Source organism: Psittacula echo, assembly GCF_963264785.1.
Source record: "Psittacula echo genome assembly, chromosome: Z".
NCBI lineage: Eukaryota > Metazoa > Chordata > Aves > Psittaciformes > Psittacidae > Psittacula > Psittacula echo.
In genome coordinates, this window is record NC_137742.1 from 30,634,149 (window position 1) to 30,650,754 (window position 16,606).

The 16,606-nt window shown below is 39.4% G+C and overlaps 1 protein-coding gene across 1 annotated transcript in view; it reads right to left on the bottom strand.

Moving 5' to 3' along the window:
- Positions 1-632: 632 nt before the first annotated feature.
- GLIS3 (GLIS family zinc finger 3) overlaps positions 633-16,606 on the bottom strand; it is a gene marked incomplete at its 5' end in the record, with an annotated part of 147,192 nt that continues 131,218 nt past the window's right edge. Inside the window, 3 exon segments of the mRNA XM_080637381.1 lie at positions 633-1,516; positions 2,712-2,894; positions 10,935-11,116. Coding sequence (XP_080493507.1) covers positions 1,380-1,516; positions 2,712-2,894; positions 10,935-11,116 — 502 coding nt within the window. The 3' untranslated portion in view covers positions 633-1,379.

The following is a 16,606-nucleotide window of genomic DNA, read 5'->3' on the forward strand; positions in this document are numbered from 1 at the left end:
TTGTCCTTCTTATTAAATCAAGTTATATGAATATTACAATGAACACTACACAATAGGAAGTCCACAAAATGGATGGACAGGAATTAATCACCTAAAAACTCAGTCTTGCAAGAGTTGCTCCCAAGGTATATAGGATCACAGTGATGACACATGTCCACTGCAAAATACTATTTTAAACTCATCCCTTCTTACTTTTCACAAAGGGCAACCTCATTAGCTTGCATTCTGGACTAAATTTGAGGACCAGAGCCTGACACTGAATGGGAAAATCGAAACCACTAGACCAGTTCATTTTTACATTTCTAAACAACCAAAAGAATCATAGTAAACTTGAAAGAAGCTCTTCTTCCTGAAAACGTGTTATGAAAACGAAAAATACTAGGGCAACAAAAAATTAATTGAATCAGTACAAATTGCTTTTAAAAAAATCTGTGGAATTTAAGGAATAATCTTTTCTACAGACTATCTTAAGCCTTTTTATAGAGTACTATAGCATATACAGCAATAAAGCTCTACAATATAAATAAAAATCAACAGAAAGTTAAAACATACATTTTCTTATCTAGCAGCTGTACTAAATATGGACAAAGTCCATGTACCTCCTCATGTAGTGCATTTAACCCTTCTTTTTCAGTGCATAAAGCACTGGGTCAGAAGGAATATTGGAAAAATAGCAATGGCCATATTGTATGGGTTAAAATGCAGAGGGAAGAAAAAGACACCTAAACTGAGGTGTGTAAGAAATGCAGTACTAATGATCTTTGGCTCCAACAGAAGCCTCACCAAAGCCCCCAGCGGGTACTGCCAGGATGTATGTCTAATTTCTCTCCCTTTTTGAGGCCGGTATGTGTTTAACTTTGGAAGCATCACATGCTAACAGGTTGTGCAAAACTCTGTGTGCCTTTAAAATGTTTGTAGCATGCTCTGGTTTATTTATTTTCCTTTAAAAAAAAAATAAAAAGAAAAAGAAAAAAGAGCAATTTTCTAAAGCTGTGTTCTTCAGAAGTCTACCCATTCAGCTTGAAAGGACTACAGCCAACAAGCAGTTTTCTTATTCAGTCTGTGAATTCCCTTTGAGAAATTAGGAAATTAAAAAGAAGAAAGAACAAAGAAAGTAGAGTTGCTGTGCCACAGATGAAAAGAAAAGAAACAGTTGCTAAGTTTTTGGCAACGCTTGCATCCTTCAAATATTCTCCTTCTCAGCTGACTGCTTGATTGCATGATGAATGCTTGGTGACTGTTTCTTCCTCCCCATTTTGTATGTATATCAACCCATATCCCCATACATACATGGCAGTTTCATGGAGAGAAAAATTGTGTAGATATCAGAAGAGCAAGATGAAATGCAATCAAGTTCTTGTAAACAGATTTATGTTATTTTAGCCTTCAGTGTAGACAGAAGAAAGTTGGCTAGAACAATGATCCACTGTGTTTATTTGTAGGAAACTGCTATCCTCTGGCATGCTGTGAGCTGAATCACCAAAGATACCTACTGCCCCTGCTGGAAAGTCATAAACTGGAAAAAATAAAAAAAAAATTAATTAACTATGATAACTATGTAATGGAGAGTGTCCTAATACTTATGCAAAGAACTCAAAATGGCTTTAAACAAAATAGACAAACAAAACAAACAAGCCAATACAGGTATGAATTTAATAATTATACAACTTACTACTTACCAAGGGAGGAATTTCAGTTCTGCCAGAATGAAGAATGAAGTACAGTGGATTTCATCTAACACTTGCCCATTGGGGTTCTAAAATTTAGCACCTACTGAGTGCTAAAATTGTGATAATTTTTAAAATAAACTTCATGCATGTTTATGGAATTTTATCATACTCAACATATGATAAGAGGCAATAAAATACTGTGGAACTTACTTGCTGTAAAGTAGAGCTTGGCACAGAAATTACTATCTTCTACAAGCAATAGTGGCAAGCACTAGAGTAACTGCAGAAAAACTCTCATCTTTTGGATGACTTCTTTACATACTGTGACACGGTTCTTTGAAGTTACATGTGCATTGGCTTTTGAATGCACTAATGAAAGACCACAACATAAGAGGTGTTTCAAAGCACAATAAATATTAACTAAAATCATCCTGTGTGGAAAGACAGTAAAGCACTTGGGCATCACTAGTACTTAGGTCCTGATTAGGCCTACTATATTGTGCTGATCCTCTATACATAGGTAACTTTCATCTTTCCAGACTACCATGTAAGCTCCTTATGTGCTTTTCAGGTAGGTGGAGATTGTGAAGTGTGCATAGAAAAGTTTTCACCCGGGCAGTTCTTGCCATGGAAAAGTAAATGAAATTCAAGACTGAGAAAAATCAAACATGAAAAGAATTAGAGGTTTGAAACATCTCAGGTCTCTGCTACAATACTTACAGCAATGAGGAGTGGCTGCACAAATATCATACAGGGTTCAATGGGCTTTATTTCAAATACATGAACTAGTGACTGACCCCCATGTTAGAATCTTGAGAAGCCCTCAACAATGTGCTGTCTGCACAGAGGTCAGATGTTAACTGTGACCCACTGTGACTGGGTCCCAATGCAAACCTCACCACAGAGGTCTGAAAACTATCTCCTCTTTCTGAAAAGTCAAGTCTGTCATGACAGGTCCTAGCTACATACATAGCTCAAGCAGATCTGTCGAAGTCCACAAACAGTACACAACCACCCACAAAATGCCCAGCTGTCATTTACCTGCAACACCAGAGTGCGTTGAAAAAGTTTGATGGAAAGTGCCAAGTTCTGCCTGGTCCACTGATGTGGGAATTAAGCAGTCTTCAAAAGGAGGAACTGTATTGCAAGAAACGCTATCTTGTACATTCTTCTGAGTGTCAGCATAATGTGGAGGGCAAAAAGTCTGAAGCTGCTCATATAACCCTACAACAAGGGGAAGAAAGTGGTCAGTAAAAGACCTGGACAGAGACACACGGGATAGCATGTATAACCATGGCCATAAGAAGGATAAAAACCTCAATAGCAGTAGCTCCAGTACTTCAACTATTTTCCACCAATAAAGCAGCTTTGATATGAAGTTCCTTAAGATTTTCTCCAGCTGCTACTAATTCTGAACACAATCCACTTCATGGACGTCCTGACATCCATGGCTTGTGAGAAGCACTGACTGGCTAGAAGCTGAAATTTTTCAGGGAATTTCTCCCTTTACTCTGCAGTTCTGCTGTACTCTCCAGATTTCACACTGGACTGCTGCCTGAAGTATCTAAGAGAATGCTTAATTCAGAATAAAGGAAGATAACTCAAGTCAGGCCTGCATAAAATCTGAGCGTCTGTCACTAATGCCAAGACAGATGGCCAATAGTGGGGCATGCATATTAGGTCAGAAAGGCTGTCTGCTGACGATCCACGAGGCCTGTTGCTTTTCAGTACATGATGAGAGTCTAACCCAATCATTAGTAGAAATGAGTCCACATGGAAGAAAATCAAGACCATCGTGTTACATGACACGAAAGATCCCCACCAGGGTTTTTGTTCTTTAAGTTGTTTTTTGTTCTTTAAGTGATTATTAGAGATGTCTAAGCACTGAGTAAATTCACATTGAGGTTCATGACAAAATAGGTATTTATATAATCCAAACCACACTTCTTTATAAAACAGGGACGTGTATGCAATCTAGGAGGCAGAGACAGATGTTCTGTAGCAGGTTGCCCTGAAGATTTTTCTCATGGAAGCAAAGTCTTTTCTCCCCTTAAAATTATGACTGGAATGACTTTTTTTCTGTACTGAATATATTCTCAGAATATATTATAGAAAACTGAAAAAAAAACCCAAACACACCACATTCTTTTACCTATAAAAGCCATCCTTCAGACTCCTGAGCAAAATGTCCAAAGCTTAGACTTACTAGCAATTTTTTAATTTACAGAATTTACTATTGTCTTGATGTGCTACTGTCTTGATGAGGAATATATTGTGCAACACCCCAACCCAAACAAACCTGCTTATCTCAGATACCTTTACAGTGTATGCTTATATATGTGTATACAGTGTATGCTTATATATGTGTATACAGTCTATGCTTATAATGTGTATACAGTCTATGCTTCGAAATATGTTAGGAACATAAGAAAATTTTTTTCTGGATTGTGGCTAGGAGCTAGGTGTGTTTCCATTAACTTTCCTATGAAAGTGTGCATATGGGACTGTTGTTTGTTGAAGATGTACTGAGTGTTTATGTACAGATAATGCATTTCATAGATAATAGGGATAGGGAAAGGAGAAGGACGCAGTGAAGAACAGGCTGTATCACTTTTTCATTGAAGTAGGAGGAACGATGCATGATTTAGGAGTTTTATGATTCTTTTTTCTTTGAGGCTAAAAAACCACACAAATGTTGGCATGCATAAGATATGCTTGAACTGAAACAGAAAACTCAGTATTTAAAAGCATCAGAATATGCCAGGACTATGGACAGACAAGACAGTCTGAACCTGCACCCATGAACTCCGAAGAGACCTTATGGGAAGGTCTTGGTAACAATGGTGAGGAAAACACAATCTTTGTATTTTATTCAGTAGCATCGCTACACAAAACGGATAAATGCCTGATTTACACAAAGGTAACAATTGTTTAGATGGGGCAAATAGTTACATGAAAGAACAATGAAACAATTGTCAGTATAGTGTTGTGTCTGAAAACCTGCATGAAGAAAAAGAGTATCTTGACTTTGCATAAAAGAAAGAAATCAAAAAAAAGAGATAAGAAAAACAGAGAAAGAAAAAATCATAAGCAGAAGCACAGTTCCTCTTCCACAGCAGGCGCAATTTGCAGAATTTGTGCTCACTCTGGAAAGGCTGAACACTCATAGATTTCATTGTCTTTTGCAGAGGCTGTGGGAACTCTGCCGTGCTAGCTGTAAGATAATGGTTTCAACAATTTTTTTCTTTTAAAGTTTAATTGCAACAAAACTGAGTCAGATTGCAAAGCATGTTAAGAATTTACAATTGTCAATCCTTAAATGTTCAGTCCTGACATTTAAGAATCAACTCTAGTAAATAAAGCAAAATGAAAGAAAAAAAACAATAGCCTTCCAAAACTTGACTTAGAAGCTGCATCGCTACGACAGTTTTTGCCTCCTTTAAAAATGCTTTTAAAACTAATAGGACACACTGTGCAAGTTTACTGTTGAGTCAGACTAGTTATCAGAAACCATTTCAATCTATAGTGGTCTTAGCCAGCTGGCAAGACCCTTCAAGACACATGCTGAAATGTCCTTTTACATAGCTCTCTGCTCATTCTCTAGTTGTGCCTTTCTCACAGCATCCTGTTCCCAGTGCAGACCAATCTGGCAGTAACTTTGACTACCACTAGCCGAAGTCTGGCAGAAAAACTGCTTACCTTCGGGTTGAGCTATTGTGAGTCACATCCCCTGTGTTTGCTCATTCCCTACTTAAGCTAAAGAATATTGTCTAGCAAAGTCTTACAAGCTTTGATCCAGTGGTACATTAATCTCCATATTGCAGGAAGAACCAGGGAAGTGCACAAAGCATTTTCAGTAAGTGATAAACCCCCCAATATTTTTTTAAGATAGAAAGGGAGAAAAGAGAAATAATTCAGCTTTTACTTCTTTTTTTTTTTTTTTCATGATTCAGGGTCAGAAATATCCATCTTATAAAATACAGAGCCATAAACAGGAAGGAGCAGAACAGCGCACACATTGTTCTCTACCCCTCAGTTATTTAGTACTTTGTCCATGTCTGCAGTGCATCAGGTCACAATGTAGAGGTCTTTGAACTGGAGCCCAAACATGATACAGCAAAATGCCCTAACTTGGTATCAGGAGCTATTCTCTTTATTCATGTGTTGCCATGCCCAAGATAATCAACACTACTGCTGAAGTTAGGATAACATGAAAACATATGTAATTCAGGCCCTATACCCAGACTATAGTTAGCCCGTTGTTTGAGATTATCTGTTAGAGAGCTACCTGTAGCTTCAGTTTTCTGTGTTTTCATGCAGTACTGGAAATACAAAAAAGGCAAACAGGTTGGCTAATGAAGTTCCAGCAACTGAACAGTTCTCAGGACTGCAACCTGGACTGTATCATTTGCTGTCTTGTTGAGCTATTTAAAACACACACATGCACAAGATTATGTCAATTGTGTTTCTTGGAGTCAGTGCACTACAGCCAAGATCCATGATGTCAAGATACAGAATAAATAGTTTAAACATCTATTTTTCTGTAATGATAGAATTATTTCCTGAGGAAAGTGAAATAGTTTTAAATATGATAAAATAGCTGTATACTGCAAGAATCTCTTCTAAAAACGAAAAGCTCTTGTTCTTTATCACTTAGAGCTTTGTTCTGAGAGATGCTAAGCATCAGAAAATCCCAGGTACACAGCAGTCTCAAATTCCCAGCTGAAATTGTGGTCTACATAAGTTTGTGATAAGGTCCTGATTCAATTGAACTGATGTGGAAAAAGAGTTCATTACTGATATGTAATGAATGATTGCCACCGTTATAATTTCTATAAGGTAGGAAGTTTCTGATGAACATCTATTTCCTTCTCAGTCAGTTCTCTGCCTGGCACCACAAAGAAAGCGTATTTTCTAGTGAAAATAATTGTAAATGCTATTAAGAAATATACATCATGGGTGAGTAGTCTTTACTGCTATGGTATGTGAAATTTCCAGCTGTCTTTGGCTTGAACTACTTCAAAATAGTGTTCCTCTGCAGTACATTTCTACAGTGTCCACTAGGTTAATTTCACAAACAGGTAATAATTTGGTACCATGTGAGTGTAAAGAACAAAAGGAAGAGTAAGTCATAGATATGAGTCACATATTGTACTGCAAGACTGACTTGCAAAGGTAAAAAACGTGAAAAAAGTTTTGTTTATTTAAAAGTTTTGTTTATTTAAATCTGGTTATTTGTAATTAAAAGATAGCTGTTACTAGTAGAGCTGCCTGTATAGACACACTAGTACAGCTAACTCATATCAGCTAACATTTTCTTCAAATGGCAACTTTTTTCTTTTCCTGAAAATTTTGCATGACGTTTTTATTTCTTCCATTACTCAGTCAGCACCGGTCATCAGCTTACCTCACAGAAACATATGCCATGAGTTACAGGCATGATTTTAAAGGACAGTCAGACTCCTAGTGCAAAAATGTTTGTAGTATCAGAAGCATCCAAAATCAAGCTAGCTGTGTCCATGCCCAAAGCAGCTTTACCGTACTCTGTACTATAAATAGAAGAAGCTTGACCACTGTGGAGAATTTTTCTATTGCTCTTCTTTTCTTTTCTACCTCACACATCTCTTCTGATTTGTCGCAAAGCAATACCTTATTTTCACAGTTGCCTGCATGCTGCAGATGACTTTGTCTTCAGGTACCTGTGCTGAGATCCCTGTAGTTTTTCTAGGCTGAGAAGAGTGATCAGTACAATATAGGTCCTGGGCCAATTGTTGCAGATTTCCAGGACCTGAACTGACTTCTAGTCTCTTTGCAAACACATAGTACAATGGCATATACAATAGCATCAAGCTGGGAAGTCATCACTCCAGTTTCCAGTTTCAGATTTACTGCTTATGGTAATCCAATGAAATATACTAAGTCTACTGATAGGAAAAGAAAAGCTTTATCTCTGCAGCTCAGCGAGTCATCTTAACATCATCACTTCCTGAATATTCCACACAGCAAGGGAAAATATGAATTTCACAAGAGGAAGAAAAGGGAATATTTAATCTATTACATAATATTAACCAAAGCAATGAATCATAGAATCATAGAACAGTTAGGGTTGGAAAGGACCTTAAGATTATCTAGTTCCAACCCACCTGCCATGGGCAGGGACACCCCACACAAAACCATGCCAGCCAAGGCCTCATCCAACCTGGCCTTGAACACCGCCAGGGATGGAGCATTCACAACCTCCCTGGGCAACCCATTCCAGTGCCTCACCACCCTCTCAGTAAAGAATTTCTTCCTTATATCCAATCTAAACTTCCCCTGTTTAAGTTTGAACCCATTACCCCTTGTCCTGTCACTACAGTCCCTAATGAATAGTCCATCCCCGCCATCCCTATAGCACCCCTTCAGATACTGGAAGGCTGCTATTAAGTCTCCACGCAGCCTTCTCTTCTCCAGGCTGAACAGCCCCAACTTTCTCAGCCTATCTTCATACGGGAGGTGCTCCAGTCCCCTGATCATCCTCGTGGCCCTCCTCTGGACTTGTTCCAACAGTTCCATGTCCTTTTTATGTTGAGGACACCAGAACTGCACACAATACTCCAAGTGAGGTTTCACAAGAGCAGAGTAGAGGGGCAGGATCACCTCCTTTGACCTCCTGGTCACGCTCCTCTTGATGCAGCCCAGGATACGGTTGGCTTTCTGGGCTGCGAGCGCACACTGAAGCCGGCTCATGTTCATTTTCTCATCGACCAACACCCCCAAGTCCTTCTCTGCCGGGCTGCTCTGAATCTCTTCTTTGCCCAGCCTGTAGCGGTGCCTGGGATTGCTCTCTGACATTACTGTGTATCTGGTGCTGAAAATCACTCAGAACAAATACTGAAATTTGAACTGTAGACAGTGTTCTTCCAAGCAGAAGCAGCTTCACAATGCAAGTAGCTATTAGGTATAAAAGGCTTGTAAGTCTCGCACCTCCTACATAATTTATCTCCAAAGGATAGTGCTCTGAGATCTCCATGAGCTTTTAAGTTGCTTAGGCTTTCAGTAAAGGAGTCTGTTGAGAACTTGCTCTCTTCAAATAGCTTTTCGGCAATGAAACTCTTTCTTCTTTAGTACAGCCAATTTAAATGGAATTTACAAGCTTACATATCGAGACAAAAATGTCACCATTGTTTGATAGCAGACTGAGCTGAAGTGGCTACAGCTACAGCACTTTAAATCTTGAAAAGGCAAGTTATGAACTGCGGGAGACAGAAACTAACAGAGCTTCCCACAGACAGTCCTTATACACCAAATGGTTTAGGCTGGTGAGACAACTTCATGGTGGTTTTTCTGCATTATACTGATGTGACCAAGGAAGATGTCAATCTTTGTACTGCTGGGAAAACTTGACCATGAACTCTTAAGTATTTCCTTTTGTGAGAGATAGTTTAGCTAAGCCTTTCAGGCATGCAGGACCAACAAAGCTTTCAGCGTAGCACACAGGAATGAGACAACTATGCTGAAGTTGGAGGGAGTACATTCTGACAAAATATCTCTTAGAGTGACAATAGGTTTCTTAATCTTTGAAAGAACATTCAATATCCAAATGTGGCTTTTGTATTGCAACATATTATGTCTTTTATAAAATAGAATTCATCCCACATTGTCTTCCCACCATTTTTAAACACAGAGATCTTTACATCTGCAACTTTGAGTTGCTAACTGTATGTATACAACTCCTGTCACCAATGTCTATTTTCAACATAGGTTTTCCTAGGATATGGAGGCAAACATAGCGAAGCTAACATGGTGTTCTGGGTTCAGCAGTAGCAGTCATTTTTCTCTGTCTTAGTAGCTAGTGCAGTGCTGTGGTTTTGACTTTCGGCCTGGGAACAGCACTGATACACTGATGTTGTTAGTTGTTGCTAAGTCATGTTTACTCTGACCAAGGACTTTGGGAGTCTCATGCTCTGCAAGGAAGGACAGGAAGCTGGGAAGAAGCAGAGACAGGGCACCTGACCAAAACTAGCCAAAGAGGTATTCCATACCGCAGCACGTCATGCCCAGGATGTAGAACTGGGGGCAGTTTCCTGGAAGGGCTAGTTTACTGCTTGGTTCGGCTGGGTATCAGTCGGCGGGTGGTGAGCGATTGTATTCTCTTTCCTGGTTATTTCCCTTATCATTATTATTATTGGTGGCAGCAGTAGTGATTTGTGTTATACCTTAGTTACTGGACTGTTCTTATCTCAACCTCTGGCAGTTACATTCTTTTGATTCTCCTTTCCATCCCTCTGGGAGCAGGGGTGGGGGAAGGGAGGGAGTGAGACAGAGACTGCGTGGTCTGATTTACGGCTGGGCGTAAACCATGACACACGGGACTAAGGTATGGGTTTGAGATCCAACCCCTGAGGTTATCCGTTTTTTGATCCACTCAGAAGATAGTTATTAAGCTCTACCTTAAATTTGGATGTGGAATGGGGCTTCAGTCTATATGTGACATTTGCCCAGGTCTCTACTGTTCTTATAATGGTGTTAATGACACATGTCTTTTGTCCTTTTAAATCCTCTTTGGACTGCAGGAAGGGGAGGTGGGAACACAGTAATATTGCCTTGGCTTGCTCTAATGATATGATGCCCCAAGCAGATATGGAGATAGATTCCCCAGCCAGTGAAAGTCCTATGTGGAGCAGCAACTAATCTGAGTTGATTTGTGAGCTTCTGGGAAGCAGGATTCCTTGAAAACAGTTCAACTTCAGAGCAACTGGTTGTGATCCCAGTTTCTACAATGCTTCTTCTATGACCATGAGAGGAAGAAGGTGGTAAAGCCACCTATGTACTCAAAGATAACTTTTGTGCCAGGTAGAAAGACAGACCTTGCCGCCTGGATGTGTTTCTGGAAGATGAGTTCTTGCCAAATATTCAGCCAAAAAAAGGGAATTGAGTAAAATGTATTGTACGGTGGAAATAGGAAGGCTAACCTGATCCCTTCCTAGCCCCATATGCTAGGAATTTGTTGTTTCTGCTCTGGCATGTCTCCACATATGACAACAACAGCTCTGAAAATATATCTGAAGAGAAACCCGTAACTCTGTATTAAGATGAATAACAATTATCTAAACTAAGAATTTTAAGGCAGTATAAAGACAGGTTCCTGAAGGCTACTTCCTAGAGTTTTCCAAAAAGTAAGGTGCCTTAAAAATACCAGTACCATCCCTTGAAGAGCTTACTTTGAAGCTTCAAAACAGTGACAAACAACTAACATGAGTGATGAGGATTCTTCCTTCTTACCTTGGTTGTGGAGGCTATTTGGTTGAAAAGAAGGGTTTGTTGCTAGCAGGTATGTCTTTAGAGACATTCCTGCAGGCTGTGGAAGGTGGGGAGGTTGTAGCATCTGTCTCTGCATCATGTGGTGTGGAACTGAAATTCCCTGGGTGCTGATGTGGTGAGGAGAAGGATCTGAAGCAACAAACCTAGGAGTTCAGAAACACAGAACTGTAAAATACCCGATAGATAAGAGCTAAAGAATGTTCCTACTTTATTTACATCACTATAATGTTTATCAGTTTGCATAGATAGAGACTTTCAAAAGAACAGGGTGCAGCCCAGATACAGAGAAGACACATTTTCAAATTTGACAACTGGGAAGTTAAAAGGCTGAATTGCACCTTTATCATAGAAAATTCCTTTTATCTTCCGTGAGTGGGTTTAAGTCTTAATAGGAGGAGATACCTCATGGGGAACCTGATTTTTGAGGCATTGCCAACTGTCTCATTGTAAGGCTTTGTATCAACTGTATCTGTCAACCAATAGCTGTCCTTCCACTCTGTAAGTGAGGGGTCAGTTCTGGTCATTGGACACTAACGAGTTAGATAATAGTTTCAGGCCCAGGTTCAGGTTTCAAGTTCTAGAATTTTTTGTATGCTACAGAGAGCTATTTGAAAATAAACAATCTGAAGTCAATATAATCTAAATAAAGGCCAGTGTTAAACTGATTCCAATGTGGAGGAGTCTGACCACATCAAATGTTGATCTGACCTCAAAGTATAAGCTTACAAGCCTGGCAGAAGAGGAGAACCATTCAGACCAAACCTCGTGGTGCAGCTGCCACAGAAGTTCATCACATCAGTGGTGTGTTTTGCACAGCTCTGTCTGTACTGGCACTGCAAGGTTACACACTATTTTGAGAATTTCACAGACTTTGTTAAGTTTAATATTTCTCTACACTTCCTTAAAATTACATACTACAAAGCATATTACAAATAGGTGCAACAGTAATTTTTGCAGATGAGACTATAAGAGACGTGGTCTATGCCCCGGTGACCAAACTACACACTGGACTAATGGGATCTGATTAGGGAACAAAAGCTCATCCTGGGCTCAGGAGTAGCTGAAGGTCACTTTCTTATCCATAGCAGGAGATTCAGGAAGGCTGACAAAAAAAGGCCAGGCTATTTCTGCAAGACTGTGAGTGAAAACTGATGTGGTATTCCTGTCACAAACTTGCCTCTTTCCCCAGTCCTGAAAGCAACCTGGAAGCCTTTGCTGAACAAGAGTAACTACCTACCCTTCCCTGTGATGGGTGTGCTCAGTAGCAGCTGCTGGTAGGAGAGATCAGTGCTTACCGTCAACACTGCCAGGATTCTAAAACTGATCCTTGTTGTTCTAAGGCTGGAACCTCAATTCACTGGATTACTTTCTTTATAGCCCAGTAATAAAGAATGTTTTTCCTGCAGAACTGTAAGGAAACTGTAATCTTAATCCAAACAGAACAGAAGGTGCAACTGTGGTAGTCACGCTGTAGAACACCTCTGGACTGGGTCATTATACGTGCTGTAGCTGCGCCTCAGGACACATGAGATCTTTTCTGCTGCAGCTCAGAATCAGTATCTGCCACACATTATCAGAATCACCACCCTCGACTTGCTGTGATTATCTGTGTGATTATGACTTAATTTGAAACCTATTCACTATGTTTCTGGAAGATCCATAATTTACATTTGGAGTACAGCCAAGTTTCAAAAGGAACTTTGAATTGTTTACTGCCTATTCAGTTTTCTTTGAGAATTGCATTCTTAGGCATATTAGATAGGGTTTGAATGGTCTTTGTGCTGTTTGATATTAACTTCATAAACACATATATTATTGAAGGAAATAAAGATGTCACTACTGAGACACTGAGTCTTTAATATGTCAAATATGTCATTGTTCCAGATAACTGATACAGTATAGACTTAAAGACATAGTAGGGAGGAATAGGATGAAGTATGTGTGAATTTCATAATAATATAGGGAATACTAAATATATATATATATAAATAAGTAGTTATATTGTGCTAAGAATATCAGAGGTTTTTAAAGACATGCTACAACTATTTGAGTAGGGACTGGAGTTAGTTTTTTGCATTCCTGTGGGAAGACTGTTACTTGCTGCCAGAGATTAAAAGCAATACACAGGTGGGTTTTATGACTACTATTACTTAAAAAATCATGGGATATCATCCTCTGTGTTTTCAAAAGTCATTTGTGAAAATTAATTTCTGAAAAATGGTTTAACCAGCAGCCAGTAACAGGGAAAAATCCTTTTCAAAACTCAAATAAGCAAAGTTTTACACATCACAGAATCACAGAATGATTTGGGTTGGAAGGGACCTTAAAAATCATCATCTTGTAAAATGTCCTTCTATAGATTTCCTGTAGGCCCCTTTAGGTAGTGGAAGGCTGCTATCAGATCTCCTGAAGCCTTCTCTTCTCCAGGCTGACCAAGCCCGACCCTCTCATCCTGTTGCCATAGGAGAGGTGCTTGAGCCCTCTGATCATCTTCATGGCCTCCTCTGGACTCACACGAGCAGGTCCACGTCTTCCTTGTGCTGGAGGCCTCAGAGCTGGATGCAGCACTGCAGGTGGAGTCTCATGAGAGCAGAGTAGAGGGGCAGCATTGCCTCCTTTGACCTGCTCAGGTCACGCTCCTTTTGATGCAGCCCAGCACAAGATTGGCTTTTTGGGATGCAAAATTTCACATTTGGTTTAACATCCAAAAAATCCTCCCATAATTAACAACGCATTATTTTGTGTAGCAGGACAGGACTCCTTTATAGTAGACTTCAGTGGTCTTTGTAATGATTTATGAATCACTTCATGAATACCTGACTTACTCGTATGGGTGTCTAAAGTGGTCTACTTTTACTTGCCTTCTGCCTACAAAAAGAGAAACTTAATCTGGTCTCAGTCCAGATTCGTCCCTGAACAAATCACAGTGTGTTACTGGAGGAACTGTACATTCACTTTTTTTCCTGAAACAATCAGGACCAGTTTGTAACCACTCGGAAACTGTCAAACCTGCTTCCCCCGCACAGAGCTCTCACAGTAGCCAAGTAGCAGCTCCCCTTCCTAAAGGGAGAAAGGAGAGCAGGAAATGTGGTCCAAGACTACTTTTTTTCAACTTTGCACTGAGAAGGAAAGCATGTGCCATCATTTAGACAATATCAATCCTTATGGTTGCTTTTAGTATGCTTCCAAAATGGAAGTGCAATATTAAAGCTGAAAACTTTTTGTTTGGTTTTGTGTTGTTGTTTTTCTGTTTGGTTGTTTGTTTGGTTCGTTTTTTAATTTAGAGGACATAGTTTTCTTTGAACAATTTCTAAACACAATTTATTGGGTTGGTGATCTGTTAACTGGCTGAGTTCTAATCATTTTTATTGAGCTGCAACAGTTTGGAACATATCCAGATGTTATGTAGCTGACATAGGCAGGAGATCAGGCTTTCATCTTATTACAGTTGAAGTTACTGCTGGACAGAGGAGAAAACGATAAGCTCCCTGTAGCAAGTTGCTCTCTCTAACAGTGTCCTGTAGAGTGCTGCACTTTCTGACAATGTTAAGTGAGGAATACTCTATGCCCAATCCCTCTTGATTGCCTTTGTATTTCTAGGCAAATCCAGAAAGTCTGGGGTTATGTCCCATTCTCTGCTTTAAACAGCCCTATTACTCTGCTGTGATCTCGCATTTTAGTTTGGCTCCACACTTTATGCTGTGTGCTAGTGCCTTTGCAGCTCCTCAGTCTGCTGTCAATACAGAAAACATCCTGTTGTAATACAGTATTCTGTAACCTAACATATTGCACAGTAAATTAGCCCCGCTAGCTATCAATGACAATCAAATAAACATGATTTAAAAACACTTGTAAGTAACATGATTCAAAAACACTTGTGCTTTTGCCAAGCACAATTTTGAAAAAGTAGATGTTTTGCCCAAAAGTCATGTATTCTTTCATTTTGGTAAAAACAACAAAACCCTAAACTTTTTACTTACCTGTGATACAACATGTTACTCTCCAATGATTATTATGTTGCAAGTTATCTAATTTTTTTTTTTCTTTAAAAGGAAGCAAATCTTCTCCCTTAACAAAAATATTCTGGCCAGCACAAAACGAAATCTTCATCCATCATTTTGTTCAGCCATCAAATTTACGCTTGTCAAGTTCTGGCTCACACCCTGCACAGCAACGATCCCACAGCAGGTTTCTATCCCCATGGTGTCTCAGTAGAGTAGATTGCATGTGCCAGAAGACTTTAATTTTATATCCTTCTTTTCAGTCATCAGTAAGGACCTAAAATCCTTTTCATGCTCAAGCTTTAGGAACACAGGAACTGCTTTTTCAGATAAAGCCAGTGAATCAGTTAGCCCAAAGAAGGGATGGCAGGAAGAAAGAACAGTCCCTCTGACTGGCATCATGGGCTCTTTGGTGAGAATAAGAAAGGAGAATTTAAGTGGAATTTAAAGTGGAATTTAAGGAAGGAAGCTGTGAGTGGCCACCTCAATATACAGATTCCCTGAAGACAGAGATACATAACTTTAAAATCTCTCTCAGCATTTTCTGTGAAAGTGTTGAATTAGAGAACTGATCTTCTTGCAAATCAAAAAGAAAGGAAAAAAGTGCCTTTGGAAAAAAGTGTAGAAACAGGCTAGAGAAAAACTGGTTTTGAAAGCAGGTTGTTGCAAGGTGGATGTTGGTCTTTTTTTCCAAGTAAACAAGAGATAAGACAAGAAGAAATGCCTTGAGTTTTGCCAGAAGAGGTTTAGATTAGGTATTAGGAAAAATTTCTTCACCAAAGCGTTGTCAAGCACTGGAACAGGCTGCCCAGGGAAGAGTTCACCCACCATCCCTGGAGGTATTTAAAAGACATGTAGATGTGACATTTAGGGACATGGTTTAGTGGTGGACTTCGCAGTGTTAGGTTTATGATTTGACTCAATGATCTTAAAAGTCTTTTCCAACTTAATAATAATTCTATGGCTTGGGTTCAGGGTTAGACTTGCTGCCACCTCCACTTTTCAGAGTTTGTCATTTATACATACACCACTTGTTACCCTGCAGCTGGACATTGAGCCGTTGACCACAATTCTCTGTGTGCAGCCATCCAGCCAATTCTTTAACCACAAGGTGGTCCATCCATCAAGTTTGTGTCGCTCCAGAGAATATAACCACATACTCAAATAAGCAAAAAGAAGCACTGTTGCAGAACTTTTAGTTCTGCAGTAATGCTAAACTGAACAGTTCAGCCCCACATCCTTCTTTCCAGCTTTACACAATCTCAAGAACTCCCTGTGAAGCTGGGATGTCTCCTGCTTCAGGGACATGCTACAAGCTGTGGCTCACAGGAGGGTAAAAAATCATCTGGAACACCAAGTCTAAACGAAGAATTCTTTTCTGCTCTCACACCAGGTAACAGACTACTGCTTGCACAAAAGGAAGCCCTAAAAAGCAAAATGTGTATGTTGGGGAATTCAATAAATGATAACAAAAATTTAAAAAATAAAAATAAAAATTAAACACTTGACACTATCAATTTTGGGGCACTGAGCTGTACATGTTACCTAAGCCAGATAAACACAATTTGGATTTTTTATCTGGGTTTTAATTAAATTGTTTTTTCACCTTCTTTGAACGCCCTTTTATTACAA